Source organism: Spermophilus citellus (assembly GCF_964194105.1).
Source record: "Spermophilus citellus genome assembly, chromosome: 6".
Classification (NCBI taxonomy): domain Eukaryota; kingdom Metazoa; phylum Chordata; class Mammalia; order Rodentia; family Sciuridae; genus Spermophilus; species Spermophilus citellus.
Window position 1 is genome coordinate 36,543,791 of NC_138187.1, and position 18,582 is coordinate 36,562,372.

Sequence of the window (18,582 nt, forward strand, 5' to 3'; positions counted from 1 at the left end):
TTTATAGAGTGTTCGGTACTATCTCTATAGACACATAATTGTCACAAAAGCAGGACAAAACCCCTTTGGCTGAAAAGCTTGTCAGCTTGGATGTTAACTTAAAATATTCAGGCATATGGAATGTGGGCTTCCACTTGTGCATTTGCTCCAGCCCCACAGATGTTGGAGCAGCTGGTCAGTGAATGAATAAAGGAGCTTGGCGTACTGATGGTGTGTTCTGAGAGCCCAGGCGTGGGCAGGTAGAGGACACCAAATATGAATCTGAAGCCATGTGTCCCACAGGGAGGGAGATGAATAGGGGAGAGGGAGCTTCTCTGCAACTGTCATTGTTAGGATCATCATTACCCCCATGGTTGGTACTGCCATTGGCGTTGGTTGGCATTGGCATGATTCACATGAAAAGCAGAAAAGCAGAGAAGAAGCCAATATACCAAGATGGGATCTTACCACTTGGCCTGAGACCTTAGGCAAACCAAACAGGGATTAAAAAAAAAAAGAAAGAAAGAAAGAAAGGAAAGAAAGAAAGAAAGAAAGAGAGAGAGAGAGAAAGAAAGAAAGAAAATACCTACTCATTGGATTGCTGGAAAAATTAAATGAGATGATGTTGGAAAGTGCGTAGCACACAGTCAGGGCCCATTTTCCCCAACTCCAGGAAACCCTGTGCAGGGCCCTCAGCAATAACCCCCAGCAAGATAGGAGTGATGAACTTCACCTCCCCATCACCTGCTCTCTGCACACACAGAAAACCAATGGAGCCAGGTGTGATGGTGCCCACCTATAATCCCAGCAGTTCGGGAGGCTGAGGCAGGAGGATCGTGAGTTCAAAGCCAGCCTCAGCCACTTAGGGAGACCCTAAGCAACTCAGCAAGCCCCTGTCTCAAAATAAAATATTAAAAAGGGCTGGGGATGTGGCTCAGTGGTTAAGCGATCCTGGGTTCAACCCTGGTACCAGGAAAAAAAAAAAAAAAACGAAAGAAAAGAAAAGAAAGAAAGAGTCAGCGATGCTGCAGAGAGGATAGGAACTTGCTTTACAAAATGTCCCAAAGCCTCTCTGGGAAAAGGCAGACTGAAAATAATAATGCTGACATAAACAGCCAGCCCTTTTGAGCACCCAATTGTATACCAGGTGCTGTGCCTCACATACATTATCTTTTGTCTGTGTGTGTGTGTGTGTGGTGCTGGGGATTGAACCCAGGGCCTTGTGCATGGGAGACAAGCACTCTACCAACTGAGCTATCGCCCCAGCCCTCATGTGTGTTATTTTAATCATCTTTACAAGAACTGTCGGTAGAACCCACGGGCTTCCCAAAGCTAAGGTCCCAGCTGGAATGTGAGTAGGTTTAAGTGGCTTCAAAGGGGCATTTAGGCAGTAAGACAGGAACTGAGTCTACACATGGCCAAACAGGGCCCCTCTGGGCCTTAAGGACCCTCCTCACAGCCCACAGATGAGCAAGGCCATACAGCCAGGGCAAACTTGAAGCATGAGCTCCCAGTCCCCCTCCCCCAAGAGCCCCTCAATGCAAACAGCTGGACCTTTGCCTTGACCTTTGCCTCTCTGGCCCTGGGAGGTACTGCAAGCCCCAGGGTGGAAATTCCACAGCAGGGGCCGGTCACATTAGGGCCCATTTGACCTGGTTAGTGTCCACTGGGCAGAAAGTGAGCTTGGGAACCACAGGCCTTGGCGAGTACTGCCTGGAACTGACAATGGATCAAGTATGCTCCACCCAAGTCCTCCTGAACACTGCTCCAGAGACATCTCGGGCGGCATCATTTACAGAAGTGGAATCCAGGAAACAACTCAAATGTCCAAAAGTAGGAAATAATAAAGATGGACTAGTAGGCACACATTAAACTGAGGTTGTGAATAATTATTAAAGACAAAATAGGATTACAGCAGGTCAGAAATCTTAAATTAGAGCTTGGTATCATGGCCACACACCTGTAATTCCAGCAGCTCAGGAGAATGAGGCAGGAGGATCACAATTTCGAGGCTAGCCTCAGCAACTTAGAAAAACCCTAAGCAAAGTTAGTGAGACCCTGTTTCTAAATAAAAAATTTTTATAAAGGTGGGGCATGCAGGGGCTGGGGTTGAAGCTCAGTGGTAGAGCACTCGCCTAGCACGTGTGAGGCACTGGGTTTGATCCTCAGCACCACATAAACATAAATAAACAAAATAAAGGTATTGTGTCCACCTACAACTAAAAAATAAATATATTGAATAAATTAAATTAAATTAATTTACTTGTAGATGTATTAATCTACAAGTAAAAAAAATTAAGGGGTTGGGGATGTGGCTCAGAGGTTAAGTGTCCCTGGGTTCAATCCCTGGTAAAAAAAAAAAAAAAAAAAAAAAAAAGAAAACTTTTAAATTAGGCTACAATGCGTTATATAGAGTATCAACTATTTTTTTTTCAAAGTATAAGAAAAAAAGACTAGGAAAAAAACATGGCAAAACATTAATAGTAACAATCTAATGATGAGGAATTAAAGGTGACCATTGCAGACCTATTTTAAATTATATAAAATTATTTTCCAAGGAGCACATACTACCATTACAGAAGGACCATAAGTTGTTTAAGTAACTACCCCTATTTAAAGTCACACGGCATATGCAACAGAGGGGACTGACGTCTCCAGAGGTCAATTCACTCGTCCAACCTCACACAGACAGTATTTGTTCAACAGACTTTTCTGGTACCTACTCAGATGCCCGGTGCTGTGTGGTGGGCATGCTCCTTGAGGGAGGCTGGGTGAGACCTCATGAATAAGTCTCCCCCAGGGGATGTGAACAGTGTACTACTTATAGGGCTCCAAAAAAATCCAGCTTGGTTTTCCTCCCAAGTCAATAAATATATAATTTCCAGGACCCAGAAGCACGCCCTGTGCCCTCCCTAACCTCAACCTTATCTTTGTCCATTTTCTGTTGCTGTAACAAAACACTAGAGACCCGGTGACTTGGAAAGAATGGAGGTTCACTTTGGCTCATGGACCTAGAGTTTGAGAAGTCTGAGAATCAGCATCTAGTTGGCTTCAGCCCATGGCAGGAAGTGCCAGGGCAAGCAGGTGCATGAGGAAGAGGCAAACCAGGAGGGAGAGGCTCCCTCTGGAACAACCTACACTTTGCATGACAAATCCAGTCCCCTGAGAGGGAGAACTTACTCACCAGGGAAACAAAGGTACTAACCCAAGTGCATCATAAATTCTTTCTTTTGGTGGTGATGGTACTAAGGATCGAACCCAGGACCCCATGCATACTAGGAAAGTGGTCTCATCTCCAGCTCTACCATAGTGGAAATCAAGTCTCAGCATGAGTTTTGGTGGAGTCAAACCACATCCAAGCCATACATAGCAGACCTCTTCTCTCCCTTCCCACAGGGAACCACAGACTGACCCTTTAGAACCTTTCCTAGGTGCTCTTAAAAATATAGAAAGTTTGCCTGTTTTCAAGTGGTATCTGATTGCATTCTTCTATGTTCTGTTATGTCTGCAAGATCTAGACACATAGTTGCCTGGAACTGGAGTTTGTTTTTACTACTGGATTCTTCTCCTGTGCGTGAATTTATACCACATCCTTTGTCAGCGATGGACGTTAGGGATGTATCCAAGCCTCTCTATGAACAATGCTACTGAGAAGATTCCTGTCCGTTTCCCCTGGTGCTCAGGGGGAGAAATGCAGAAGAGGACCGCTGAGTCTTAGGAGGTTCACATGCCAACTCTACTAGACAGTTTCTGATTTCCAAAGTAGTTATAATATAAATTTTTAATTACATTTTAATTATTATTTTACTTTTAACTCTTTACTCTATCCAGAAACACCCTTTCTGTATGGTGTGAGGTAGGGATCCAGCTTCATTGCTCCCATCTGGATAATCAATTATCTCCAATACCATTGATTCAATACACCATCCTTGCCTAGGTTCATCAGCAATGCCACCTTTGTCAAAGATCAAATGCCTTTACAAGCGTGGACTGCACATAGAATAGACTTCTCTATTCTGCTCCATTGGTCAATTTGTCTGGCTCTGCACCAAGACCACACTGTCTTCATTCCAGTAGCTTTATGATAAGTATGTTTCTTGAAGTAGAAAAGCCATTCTCTCCATAGTGGCTATTACTGTGCTATTCAATATGGTGGACATTAGCCACACGTGGTTTTTGGGCACTTGGAATATGCTAGTCCAAGTTCAGATGAGCCGTAAGTATACAATACACATAAGATATTAAAAACATGGTGAAAATGCAAAAATTTTAATGAATTATATGTTCATATGGATCACATGTTGAAATCATAATGCTCTGCATATGAAGACTTAACTACACTATATTCTCAAAATTAGTTTCAACTGTTTCTTTTGCCTTCTTAGGACAATAAGATATAATATTAGGCCAGCAGTAAGCTGAAGGGCTACCAGAAAATTTTAAATTACATCTGTGGTTTGTATATTTCTAATGGGCAGCACTGGGTTCTACCATTAAACTCATTCAATCAAGGAGCCTTTATTAAGGGCTCCTAAGGGCTACACAGTGAGGAAGGGAATGGAAATAGTTCTAATCAATGTAATCCATTTCCTCAGGGGACCCATCGTAGACGCTACATCAGCCCAAGAATAAAAGGAGCCCCTGATCCAGCTCCTGCCCCAGCTGGAGAACCCCATTCCAGAGGCTGCAACACTGGAGTCAAATCTAGAGATTATTTGGACCAACCTTCCTGTCTTTACAGATGAACCAATTAAGGACCAGAAAGGCTGAAACACCTATCTGAGATCACACAACAGGTGAGCACCCACTGAACAGGGTTCAGAGTTCCTTCTCTGAGTATTTGCATCTTTGGCCTTGACCCTGGGCTTCTTCCTTCTCTATCAACTATTGCCTCAAGCCAACACTCAGAACCCTTGAGAACAAGCCTTTGGAAGTCCAAGTACCCACTACAGAGAAGTGGGCACTTCACCATCTGATCAAGAGAAAATCCCCAGGAATCACTGTCAAGTTGTACTCAGGCACATCGCCTTTCCCAGAGGGATTCCCGCTCCAAGAGGAACTGGAGACTGAAATGGAGGGGGAAGGGCTCAGTCCTGTCCTTCAGCCTGCCCTACCCTTTACAGGCCCTGGGTCTCTAAGCTCAAGTTATGCTGTTTGACTGGAACTTGTAGGGACTTCATGAGCACTAGGAGCTCTGGACACCCGCAGGGAGGTAATGAGCCACGTTGATATGAATGTGGAAAATGATGCCAATCTATCTCAAATGTACCACGGACTGGGGCTTGCACCTGCCCCCTGCCCAGGAAGATCCAGATCCAAGCCCAGGAAGGGTGAAAGGTGACCAGGCAGGGCAGGTAGGGTGCTCCCTCCACAGAGATCCAGGGGGCTGCCCCACCAGATCAGCCAGTGTCCCTGAAGACCGCTGGATACTGCCAGGGACTTCAGGAGAGGTTTTCTATGTCAGCTTTCAGGCAAGCACGGCCCCAATAAAAAATCACTGATAAATTTAATCATTGTAACTCTTGCCCCTTATCTGGGAGTCCGGACAGCTGGAGTCTGACTACCGGTCAGCAGTCTGTGGCAGTATCTGTCATGACCATTTTACGAAAGAAACCGAGGCTCAGAGGGGACCCCGAGATTGACACCATGAAAAGACCAGGATATGCAATCAGCTCCTCCTGGGTCCTGAGCCTCAGTTTCCTCCCTCTGGAAAGAGCACTTACCCATTCCTCCACCTCGCTGTGCGGGTGGACAGATGGGGGATAAGTGCACAGAGGTGACTCACAAGCACCCTTCATTGTTAACAGTAGCGCTGGGTAGAGACCGAGCAATTCCTCGGCCCCAGGCGCAGTGCTGAGTGCTTTCCAAGGATCATCTCAATTAATCCTCACGGGGGCCCTAGCGATGGGGACTCTCATGATCCCCGTTTTGCAAATGTAGACAGATGAGAAAAGAAGCGACTCGCCAAAGGGTACCCAGCTAAGAGAGAAAGAGCCGGGAATCCGAGCTGTTCCCGGGTCCAGAGCGCAAAATAGCAAATACCATTCATTTAGGAAGTCGATGCTGTACCGTTTCTGATTTTTTCGCCCCACCTCTGGCCGGGCCAGGGGTTCATCCATCAACTCCAATTCTCCAGGCAGCGGGCGACAGGAGCGCGGCGGCCCCAGAGCCCGGAGGCGGCCGCCCCCGCGCCCGCGCCTCGCCCGGCTCACCTCGCGTATTTCGTCTTTTGGAAATCCAGCAGCCTGGGAGCAAACATTGCGGCGGTTCCATCAGCACCCAGCCCTAGGCTTCGACACTGGGAACTTGGCGGGCCGCGGGGGAGGCTCGGGGCGCGGGTGCAGCAGGTGGGAGCGCGCGGGCCCGGGGCGCACGGGGGCCGAGCAGACCCGGTCGGTGCCCGGAGCCCGAGCCGGAGCCCAAGCCGGAGCCGAGCCGGAGCAGGAGGCGCCGGGAGCCGCCGCCGCCGCCGCCAAATCCCGAGCAGATGGTGGCGGGGGCGGGGGCGGGGCGGGGGGGCTCCAGGCGCGCGCCACCAATCGCTTGGCCCGGGCGGCCCCCTTTCTCCCGCCCTCGCTGGGAGCTGGGGGTGGCACGGGACCGGGGCTCTAATCCAGCCCCTTTTTCCGAGACCCCTCCACCGGTAGTTTATCAAGCGAACAGAAGACCGCCTGGACTAGACGAAGCCACTCTAACCCAGCCGGCCGGGGCTGGGCTAGAAACAAGAGGGGACACTGCCCACACGTCCGCCATTCGGCCCTGGGGTGGCCTCCTGGTCTACTTGTGGCTCATGATTCCCCCCGCCGGCGCCTCCCCTTTGCACCCCTGAGAGGCGCGACAGCACCATAGGATCCGCCCAGGAATGGCTACGATCTCCAGGAGCCCTCTTCACCCAGGACAGTGTGACTCTGGGGACCTTCTTTACCCTGAGACAGGGATATCGGCCTTTGGTTGCAGGATTCCAGTATTCCCAGGATCTGCCCCTCAGCCCCACTCCCAGATCTTCTACAAAATCCAACTTTCTCCTTGAGGGGCCCTTGTGGGGGTTATGGGCTCTGGGAGACCAGTCATCTGATGGTAGGTTTGACACCCTTGGGGGCTGCTGGAGGTGAGGTGGCCTTCCATGTGGAAGAAATGTCAACACCACCTGGGGGACACAGGACTGGTTCCCAAATTGAAGGGAAGGCCTATCCTCCCCACACACACACCTTCCATCTCCACCCCTCCTTCCGGAGTTCCAACTCCCTGTTCCTTTTTATATCAATGCTTTGTTCGAGATCCTACTGCACTCTGGGAGGATAATCCCACCTGCACCCAACCCCCTTAAGGAACTAGAAAAAGAAACAAAGAGACACAAGGACTCCACCAAATTAATCTCTGCATTCCAAAAGCTGGGCCCAGGGTGGACACACACATCTATCAAGTGGATGCATTCAGAGAGCATTGCAGGGTAGGGGGTAGAGGGGCCTGGGGAGGTGTTAGAAGTGAGGACAGAGAAGGGATCCAGGGATCTTTAGGGGGCAAGACCCAGCAGCCCTGATGATAGGTTAGAAGATGGGGGCAGAGAAGTCAGAGATGACCCCTGAGGTTTGGGCTGGCCCTACTAGGTGAGACTTGGTGCCACTTGGCCTGCACGGGGGAGACCAGAGGAGGAGCAATAGGGAGTGGGAGGAAAGATCATGAACTGGGTTTTGGCCAAGTGAGCTTGAGGTCAATGTTGGCTTGAAGCAAAGGGTAAGGAATGGCTGGTGCAGGCCAGAGGAGCAGGAAGGGCAGGACACCCACCAGTGTGGTGTCTGCCTGGGATGGTGACAGGAGGGTTGGGGAAGCCCAAGCTAGAGGGCTCCCCAGGTTTCAACTTGTTCATCTCCACTAAGTAGACTTCCAATACAGTAGCCACCAGCCTTATATGACTATTTGCATTGACATTAAGTAGAATTAAGTAATAATTCAGCCACTTGAGAGGCTGAAGCAGGAGGATCACAGGTTCAAGGCCAGCCTTGGCAACTTAGTGAGACCATATATCAAAAAAGGTGGGGTGCTGAGGATGTAGCCAGTGGTAGAGCACTCCCCCCAGTTCAATCCCCAGTACTTCAAAATAAATTAAAAATGCAGTTCCTTGGCCTTATAAGTTAGGTGTGGCCAGTGGCTACCTTATAGGATCCTTTGCAAAAATGCAGAAAGTTCTAGGGGCTAGCAATGCACTTACTATCATGGCATCCACTTAGTGGGTAGAAGCAGCATTTCAAAGGCAGATGAGACAGGAGAAGCAACTGGAAGATATTTGCACATGTTGGGAGAAGGCAAGTCCATGACACTTCTGGTTGGTTGTGTGTCCTAGTTGGGATGGAGAAGAATTTCTTAGTGTAAGTTATGGTTAAAAATGAATGAACCATTGCTCAGTGGTCAGTGCCTCCCCTCCCCTCCTATGGAAGAGGAAAAAACAGGTCTAGGGGGCCAGAGACCTTTCCAAGAGCATGTGATCCATGGGGACAGGGACTTCGCAGGGGCCCCATTCTCTGGACTCTGAGCTCATTGCCCAGAAACGAGTGATTTCTCAGGGCTCCGGGAGTTGAAATGCAAGTCCTGCATTTCTCTGCTCCCCAGCCCAATCCTGCAGGACTAGGCCTCATTCATTGCACTCTTGTCACCTGTCCCCAGGTACCAAATACACCTTAGCCCCATCCCTCAACCTCAGCTCCCAGAAAGGTCTATGCTGGCTTTGCAAAGGTGGAAGGCCCACAATGATTCCTCCATGGTCCCCTGTCTTGCTGGGGAGGCCAGGCCAGGCTCCAGATGGTCACTGGTAGCTATGGCTCCCAGCAGGCTGAGACAGGACCGCCCTGATTCTCACAGTCTCCTCCTGGTCCCCAGCTAACATCCACCTGCAAGCAGGCTGGCAGTGAGCCCCACAGGGCCCAGAGGAGACCCCTGAAATGAAATACAAGCCTAGAAATGGATTTTCTTCTCCATGAGCTAAAGAAGTTGAATAAAAAATAAGTTACTATTTTTACTGCCAGGATCCAGTTGTTATGGCAACAGAGGGCCTGACTTCTGCACCAGAGTCTGGGTTGGACTATGTCTGAGGGAGGAGACAGATGGAGGTTGCTGGAGGACAGGCCTCAAGGCCACGGCCTATCACCCAATAAGTCCACTCACCCACCAGCTACCTGGAGGCCATTCCTGATGATTTTATTTCCCTTTGACCCAAGACATCTTCTGCCAGCTCTGAGGTCTCAGACTTGACCCTGAAGCCTCTCCTTTCCACTCCTGGGAACGAGCCAAATAGATCATCCCCCTCAGCCTTGCCTGGCCCAGACAACCCCTCCCTGCTCCTCCAGGAGGTACCAGCTGGGCCATGTTGGACCATGGCCAAAATCTCCGCAGGTGGCCTTACCTGGGTTCAAGGCTTGGCTCCACCACGTACCTTTGTGTCCAAGACCAAGTACCTGACACTTGAGTCTCAGTTTCTCCACTTGTAATAAAATGTTGACAGTACTCACCCTGCCAGGATACTGGAGAGGCAAAGGACAGCAGGACACAACATTGTTACTCAAGCTGGGTACAGTGATGCTGGCCTGTAATCCCAGGGATTCGGGAGACTGAGGGAGGAGGATCCCAAGTTCAAGGCCAACCTCAGCAACTTAGGGAGACCCTATCTCAAAATAATAAAGATAAAAAGGGCTGGGGATGTGGCTCAGTGATGTGGGTTCAATTCCTAGTACCAAAAACAAACACAAAGGCAAAAGCATTGTTAACTCAAAGCTCATTGTTGGTCTGGGGATACAGCTCAGCTGTAGAGCGTTTGCTGAGCATGCACAAGGCCCTGGGTGTAGTGCCTACCAACACACACACACACACACACACACACACACACACACACTATATATATATATATATATATATATATATATATATATATATATATATATAACTATTTCCCCTCAAACCCTCTCTGTTCAGGCTACATGGTAGGTGTTCCCATATCTGATTTGGTAGCTCAGGAAACTAGGGCTCTGGTGCCTTAAGTTGCACAGTAAACTGTCCAGGTGAACTAGAATCCCCACCTGGGTCTGTCTCCCCCTGAAGCTGCTTCCACACTGTGTTCGGGGACCTAGGGGGATGGAACAGGAAGCAGAAAGTCAAATAAAGCCCTCCCACCACCTCAGCTTCCCAGCCCTTCCCTGGAGGCCCTGCCCATGTCCCCAGCCTATTCCCACGAGGCCAGTAGGTACTAATCGGGCACCTATGATGTACCCATGCAGTGCCTGAAATCAAGGAGGGACACAGAAGTCACAGTCTTTAGTCACCTGAGCTTAGAGGACAAGGAACAATTGCAAACCGTTTGTTCGTTTGTTGTCAATGAATTTGAGTCACTGCCACGTTCCTGATTCTTTACAGACATGAGCTCATGCATCATTTCAACAACTAGACAATGATTCCCCTTTGACCCACGGGCATACTGAGGCTGGGAGCCGTGGCTGGTGACAGACAGGACTTAAAGCCAAGATGTCTTAAAGCCGAGATGACCTCCCTCCAGTCACCCTGCTTGCTTTCAGAATTACTCTTCCGGGGTCTCAGCCTCCCTGCCTGGGTGAGGCCTTGGACTGGGCACTGGTCTTCACCTTGGGGCTCACAGGCTCTATCTTCCAGAAGATAGAGCCTGCAAACAACAGCCAAGGGCCAGGCAAGGTATTTGGGGCCGGGGTCGAAGATAAACCAAGCTGGACACATTGTTAAGTGGCAAGGACAGATTTTAATCAGTAGTCACTATTGCAACAGGGGAAAGTCCAACATGGACAGAGCTTCCATTTGTACAGAAGTGACTGGCATTTTTTTTAAAAAAAAAGAAGGAACCAGAAAGGGACGGGTAGGGTTCAGGGAAGTTAGAAGTTACAAGCAGCAAGCAGGGGCTTTGGCCCACGTGGAACCCCTCTGAGTTACTGCCTGGCTTATCAGGATTGAGCTCCTACCTCCCACAGAGCCCGGTACAGAGGGGCCTGGAACAAACTGAACTCTTTTGGAGGCCTTGAGCTTTCTCAGGCAGGAATGTGAAGGGGAGCAAGGCTGTAGGGAGGCAGCCTTGACCTGTTAGAAACTATGTGAATGTTTGTTCCAGGCTTTATAGGCCAAGGCTGAGGTGGAGCTGAGAAAATGGCTCAGAGGAGCCTGGCTGGAGTTCCTTCAAGAAATCTTCAAGGGGGGGCTCGTGGTTAGGGAGGGGGAAGGGCAGGCAAAGCTTCTCAACTGAGTCTTGGAAGATGGCCAGGGGCAGAAGAGATGGCCAGGTGGGGAGAGGTGGCCTGGTGGGGAAATGTGTTCCACCTGCCAGGGCTCAGTGCCATGCGCAGCCTGGTATGATGGGGTCCTTCCTGAAATCTAAGTTAGGGGTCCAGTCTCCACCCTAACTGGGGAAGCCACAATTCTGAGCAAGGGAGGATGGTGCTGTGATCCTCAGAGAGGATGGTACTGCCATTTGGGGCAGGAGCAGAGGGCTCCAAGCTGAGCTGAGGGGACAGGGAACAGAGATTCTGGGAGTTTTTTGTTTGTTTGTTTGTTTGTTTTCAATGCTGAGGATCCAACCCTGAGTCCTTGCATATGCTAGGCAAGTGCTCTACTGAAGCCGCATGCCCAGACCAGCTTCTTAACAATCATACCACATTTCATCACATCTAAGACACCATCAGCTCTAAGATGCAAGTTTCTCTTAGGTGACACCGAAAAAGACAAGGCCCTGGACATTCATTTAACTGATATTTTTTTTTAAAGAGAGAGTGAGAGAGGAGAGAGAGAGAGAGAGAGAGAGAATTTTTTAATATTTATTTTTTAGTTCTCGGCGGACACAACATCTTTGTTGGTATGTGGTGCTGAGGATCGAACCCGGGCCGCACGCATGCCAGGCGAGCGCACTACCGCTTGAGCCACATCCCCAGCCCATTAACTGACATTTTTTTTAATATTTATTTTTTACTTGTAGTGGGACACAATACCTTTATTTCACTTATTTGTTTTTATGTGGTGCTGAGGATCAAACCCAGGGTCTCACACATGCGAGGCAAGTGCTCTATCGCTGAGCCACAACCCCAGCCCTAACTGACATTTTATTATTAACTTATTCAAGCACTCAGAGATGTTAAAAAGAATTGTACAGTGAACACACATATAGCCACCTCCTAATATCTACCATATATATGTTCTATCATGTAAGTATCCCTCAATCCACCCCATCCATCCTTTTTTTTTGGGGGGGGTCCTGGGGATTGAACCCAGGAGGGCTTAACCACTAAACCACACCACTATTTATTGTTTTTTAAAATTGAAACAGGGCCTTGCTAATTTACCGAGGCTGGCCTCCAACTTGCCATCCTCCTGCCTCAGCCTCCTGAGTCGCTGGGATTGCAGGTATGCACCACCATGCCTGGCTCAATTCATCCTTTTCAAGTACATTTCAAAGTGGCTTGTCAACATGAGGAATGGAATCACACAGACCATGCAGCATGCCACCTTCACACTCCGTCCATGCTGTGGGTGTCGGGGACTACCATTCCTTCGCACCACTGAGTCATTCTGCAGGCGAGGGTGTACCCATTTACTACTGTCCCTTATGGACACCTGAGCCACTTCCAGTGCTTGGCTATTATGGATGATTAAAAAGCCATTGATGTTGCAACACATCCTGATTTCAGAGATGTTCAGGGACGTGAGCTGACATGACCTGAGCACCTGCTAAGGTGTGTAAGGTGTGTAAGGTTTGTGCTTCATTCACTCATTTCATCTTCACAGGGTCCTTAGGAAGATCCTATTTCCCAAAGCAAGAAACTGAGGTAGAAAGGAGGTTAAATCATCTACCCAAAGTCAACCAGCGCGTCAGAGGAGTCAGGGTTAAGCCCAGGCAGTTTGGGTCCAGAAACCAAATGCTCAACCACTGTGCCACCCTGCCCTAGAGCTGAGGGCAGGACCCCCCAGGGAGCCCTGAGGCCTATCTCAAGAGGATACCGCTGACCAATTATTTCTTTGGGGCCTTGCAAAGATTTAGTCTGCAGGGGATACTGCAGACTCTGAGGCAGACCAGGGTGCTAGAGTGGAGGGAAGACCCACTGGAGACCCCCAAGACCCCCACCCAGGGCCCAGGCAGCTGTGTTGGGGTTCGTGCTGTGAGCTCAAGACCTTCTGCTCCCTACAGGGCTTCAGGGTCCTTCAAAGGGTGGGCCTCAGGGCAGGTCCCTGAACCTCTGTGTCACTTATTCCCCTGCCTGGGATATAGTCAGGATAAAACATGCCCCTGCCCACCACCCACTCCGAACAAATGCCTGGCACTCCCCAAACGTGCCGGCTCCCTCCCACTCCGAGGACAGGCTGTTCCCACTGCCCGGAGCTTCCTTCCTACTTGGCATCTGGCAGACTTCTGTTCATTCTGAGACCCAGCTCCAAGCTCTCCCCTGAGAAGCCATCTGACTTCTCATTGACTCCCCCTCCAATGCCATCCTGTCGGTTCCCATCACCAAAGGCCACCGAGTGCACATGTGTACCTAATGTCCCAGCAAGGTGGGCCTGTGGGGATCTCCAGAGGAGGATGAGAAAGACTTATTTCAGGGTTTGGACTTGGTGCTTCCTGGCAGGGTTCAGGAGTTGGGGCTTTAGTTTTGATTGGATTTTGGGGGGGGAATTATCAGGGATTGAACCCAGGGGTGCTTCACCACTGAGCCATGTCCTCAGCCCTTTTTAGTTTTTGTTTTGAGACAAGGACCCACTAGGTTGCTTAGGGCCTCACTTAGTGGCTGAAGCTGGCTTTGAACTTGCAATACTCCTGCCTCAGCCTCCAAAGTTGTTGGGATTACAGGCAGGCGCCACCGCACCTGGCTGCAGTGACATTTTTTTTAAATTAATATTCATTTTTTAGCTGCAATTGGACACAACACCCTTGTTTCATTTATTCATTTTTATGTGGTGCTGAGGATCGAACCCAGGGCCTCGCATGCGCTAAGCAAGCGCTCTACCGCTGAGCCACAATCCCAGCCCCTGCACTGTAATTTTTGACTGAGTCTCTTGATGGCTCTTAGAGTGAGGGTAAAGCTATGATTGGAAATGACAGTCACTCATTAGCCACGAGAGGGCTATCTGGTCATTGAACTTTGCACAGTGACCTATTTTGTTGTCTGTGACTTGGACCAGTTTTCAGTCTGATTTTGGTTTTTGTCTCTCTTTGTCCTGGTCGCAGAGTGACCTTGTGTGACATTGGTGAACTGAGACTGTTTATATGCAATAGGAGCACACCAAGGCAGGGCTGTGTCATCCAGTTCCTGGGGTCAGGGCTACTTGGTATTTTTCAGTCCTCTGTTGTCATATCTGTTCTCTTGCTCAGCTGGAGGATGGTCCCAGACAGAGCTAGATTCACAGTGAACATTTGCCCCAGGTAGCTGAACAGGAGATTGCTGTCAGGTGTAACTTCTCTGGCCTTGACTTTGCACAGTGTCATGCTCTCTTTCTCTCTGTTGCTGGGCATCAAACCCAGGGGCTTGTAGTTGCTAAAAACCCCTCTTCCACTGAACTACACCCCCAGCCTAAAGAGGAGCTGGGTGGAGTCTAAAATTGCCTCTGATTTGGGCCCTAGGACATTGTGGTCTAATAAGAAATACATTCAGTTGGACACAGTGGCCCACGCCTATAATTCCAGCAGCCCAGGAGACTGAGGCAGGAAGATCACAAGTTCAAAGCCAGCCTCAGCAACTTAGCAAGGCCCTGTCTCGGAATGAAAAAAATAAAAAAGAGCTTGGGATGTGGCTCAGGGGTGACGTGCCCCTGGATTCAATCCTGGTATCCATCCCCCACCCAAAATAAAGAAATACTCTCTTATCATTTTCTGGAGTGATAAAGGGGAAGGGAGGTGTTTATTACTTATCACAAGCCTTTCAACCACCCCTAGTTTGTGTGAATGAGGTGACGTTTGGAGAGCCTAGAAGGATGGGGGCTAGCTGCCAGGGGACCAATGGGTGAGTAGAGGGCTGGGCCTTCAGCAACCCTCCTGAAGGGGCAGAGACAGAATGGATTGGAGACAGCTTAATCTCCAATGGCCAGTGATTTAATTGATCCTACCACCTACCAGAACCTCCATTAAAAACCCAAAGCCAAAGGATTCACGGAGCTTTGAGGCTGGTGAGGACATCAGCGTACATCCAAAAAGGCATAGGAAGCTCCATACCCCTTCCTCCGTACCTAACCCCTTGCACCTTTCTTCACCTACCTGTTCATTTGTGTCCTTTGTAAAATAATAATAGTAATAATAATAATAATAATAAAGCAAACTGTTTCTGTTCCTGGGTTCTATAAGCTATTCTAGCAAACTCTGAAACTCCACAAGGAGAGGTTTATGGGATTTGTAGCAAGTAGGATAGCAATTGTGGGTAACCTGGGGACCGGCCACTCATAACTGTCTTCATATTGTGGGCTAGGCTCTGTGGGGGTCTGCAAACTCTCTCTCTCTCTCTCTCTCTCTCTCTCTCTCTCTCTCTCTCTGTGTGTGTGTGTGTGTGTGTGTGTGTGTGTGTGTGTGTATCTGAAGTGCTTTGTGTCTGGGTCTAGTAGATAAACAGTCTACTTTCCTTGGGGGACCTTAATGCACTTAGCTACCCGTCTCTTCCTAAGTCTCCTCTCCCTTCTCCTTCCCACGACTCCCGTCCCCTTGGAATAAGACACTTATCTTTCTTAGCCCACAGCTCCAAGTCCTGAGCTTTGGAAGCAGCTGGGATGAGAGCAGGAAGCACACTTGGAAAGGAGGAATGGGACAGATCTTGTGCCCTGTGGTCTTTGTCTGCTAGACAACTCTTATCTGGGAAATGTACACCAAGGACTCAGTGTCCAGAACATTTAGGAATAGAGACTGCATTTTCAAGATACCCACATGCACCAGTCAAATGAAACCCGCCTGGTTTCCCAAGAGTGTACCAGGTCAGAATTTTATTTTATTTTTTTTAGGGGATGCAGTCAAATTCAAATCCCAGAAGGTCTGGGAACAATCAGAGCAGGCAGAAAGCCAGGCAAGTGGATCAATAATAATAGCCTAAATTGTCAGGTAAAGATCACCAAACATCTTGCTAGGAAATGTGGTGGCTTCCCTGTGTTAGGTATTGTCCACCCACTTCTGATTTCAAAATTAACCTGGGCACTAAGTGAAAAATGCTATTTGCACAGCCACATCTATGTTTATACAGCACAATTCACAATAGCTAAACTGTGGAGCCAACCTAGATGCCCTTCAGTAGATGAATGGATAAAGAAAATGTGGTATATATACACAATGGAATATAGCATTAAAAGATAATAAAATCATGGCATTTGCAGTTCTAAGATGGAGTTGGAGAAGATAATGCTAAGTGAAGTTAGCCAATCCCCAAATGCCGAATGGTTTCTCTGACATAAGTATGCTGATTCATAATGGGATGGGGGGAGGGGAGCATGGGAGGAATAGACAAATTCTAGATAGGGCAAAGGATGGGAGGGGAATGGAGGGAGCATGGGGGTATAAAAGACGGTGGAATGAGATGGACATCACCACCCTAAGTACACGTATGAAGACATAAATGGTGTGACTGTACTTTGTGTACAACCAGAGATATGAAAACTTGTGCTCTATATGTGTAATATGAATTATAATGCATTCTGCTGTCATATATAACAAATTAGAATTAAAAATGCTATTTGCAAAATATTCACAAAAACTGGGTGATATGAGTTGGGCGTGATGGTGCACATCTGTTATGCCTGCTACTTGGGAGGCTGAGGCAGGAGGATCCCAAGTTCAAGACCAGCTTTGGCAACTCAGAACTGGGGATATAGCTCAGAGGTATACATTCCTGGGTTCAATTCCTGGTACAAAAAAACTGGGTGATATGGTAAGGAGTTTGAAAACTTTCATTTTTGTTCCATATATATAAGCCACCCAAAATTGATATTTTATCTAGACATGTATTCATTGCATTCTTCTCAAATCTTACAACATTGGAACGTCTGAACCTGACATTTTACTGACCCAAAAAGCACCTGAATGAAAAAGCAAGAGACAGTTCCAGCCTCTGACAGCTTCAGAACCTCCAATCATACCCTCTCTGGACCTCAGGTGGTCCATCTTGAAAATGAAGTATTCCAGTTCTAAGACTGTCAATTAAATGAAAATGTAACTGTGCCGGAGAAGAAAAATGTTGGAGTAATATATACGTGACTTCAATATTCACTATAAAACTACATGATGGGAACAGAGTGGACAAGAGAAAAGTAAATACCTGGAAGAATGGAATCATACAGAGAGTTCCAAAGAAACTTTTTTTTTTGGTGCAGTACTGGGGATTGAACACAGGGGTGCTCGATCTCTGAACTACATCCTCAGCCCCTTTTATTTTTGATTCTGAGACCCAGTCTTGCCAAGTTGTGGAGGCTGGGGATGGATCCAACTTATGATCCTCCTGCCTCAGCCTGCCGAGCTGCTGGGATTCCAGGCCTGGGCCATGGTTCCCTGCTTAGAAATAGACCCTCAAGTTTTTTACAAAGATGTCAAGGTACTTTAATGGAGAAAGGATGGTCTCTTCAACGGATTATGCTGGAAAAATTGGACATCTGAATAAAAAAGAAAACCTTCTACATTATATATCATACATAGAAATGATCTCACTATCTCAATATGAGACCTAAAATGATAAAATTTTTAAATGAAAATCTCCATAGCCTTGATTTATGCAAATATTTCTCAGGACATAAAACATACAGATAATTAAATTTAAAAAGAGGAACTGGGGCTAGAGCTCAGTAGTACAGCATTTGCCTAGCATATGAGAGACCCTGGCCAAATAAATAAATAAATAAAATTGTTTTGAGTAAAGAAAGAATCAGGCATGATAATACACACTTGTATTTCCAGCAACTCAGAGGCTGAAGTAGGAAGATCACAAGTTAAAGGCCAGCCTCTGAAGCTTAACAAGACCCTGTCTCAAGATAAAAAAAATTAAAAGGGCTGGGGATATGGCTCAGTGGTTAAGGACCCCTGGGTCCAATCCTCAGTATAAAAAAAAAGGAAAGAAAGAAATAGATGAGTTGGACTATATTAAAATTAAAGCCTGTTCTTCAAAACATTCCACAAAGAAAATAAAAAGACAAACCACAGATTGGAAGAAAATATAAATATGTTTTTTGATTTGGGTACCAGGGATTGAACTCAGGGGCACTCAACCACTGAGTCACATCCCCAGCCCTATTTTGTATTTTATTTAGAGACACGGTCTCACTGAGTTACTTAGCACCTCGCTGTTGCTGAGGCTGGCTTTGAACTCACAATCCTCCTGCCCCAGCCTCCCAAGCCGCTGGAATTACAGGCATGAACCACTGTGCCTGGCTAAGGAAGAAAATATTTGTAAACACATATCTGATAAAGAAACAATAACCAGAATATATTTTTTCAAAATGCAATAATAATTATAGCAGTAATATTCATACCAATTGAACAATGGAAATAACCCAAAGGTCTACCACCTGGTGAATGGATAAACTGGATCATGCAGATGGTGGAATACTACTCTCCTGAATAAAAAGAAACTAATTCTGACCCATGGTGTAACA

General features: G+C 47.7%; 1 protein-coding gene across 1 annotated transcript in view; it reads right to left on the bottom strand.

Moving 5' to 3' along the window:
• MMD2 (monocyte to macrophage differentiation associated 2) overlaps window positions 1-6,238 on the bottom strand; it is a gene marked incomplete at both ends in the record, with an annotated part of 43,301 nt that extends 37,063 nt beyond the window's left edge. The window contains one exon of the mRNA XM_081297752.1: window positions 6,192-6,238. Coding sequence (XP_081153878.1) covers window positions 6,192-6,238 — 47 coding nt within the window. The remainder of the gene's footprint in view (window positions 1-6,191) is intronic.
• Window positions 6,239-18,582: the final 12,344 nt, after the last annotated feature.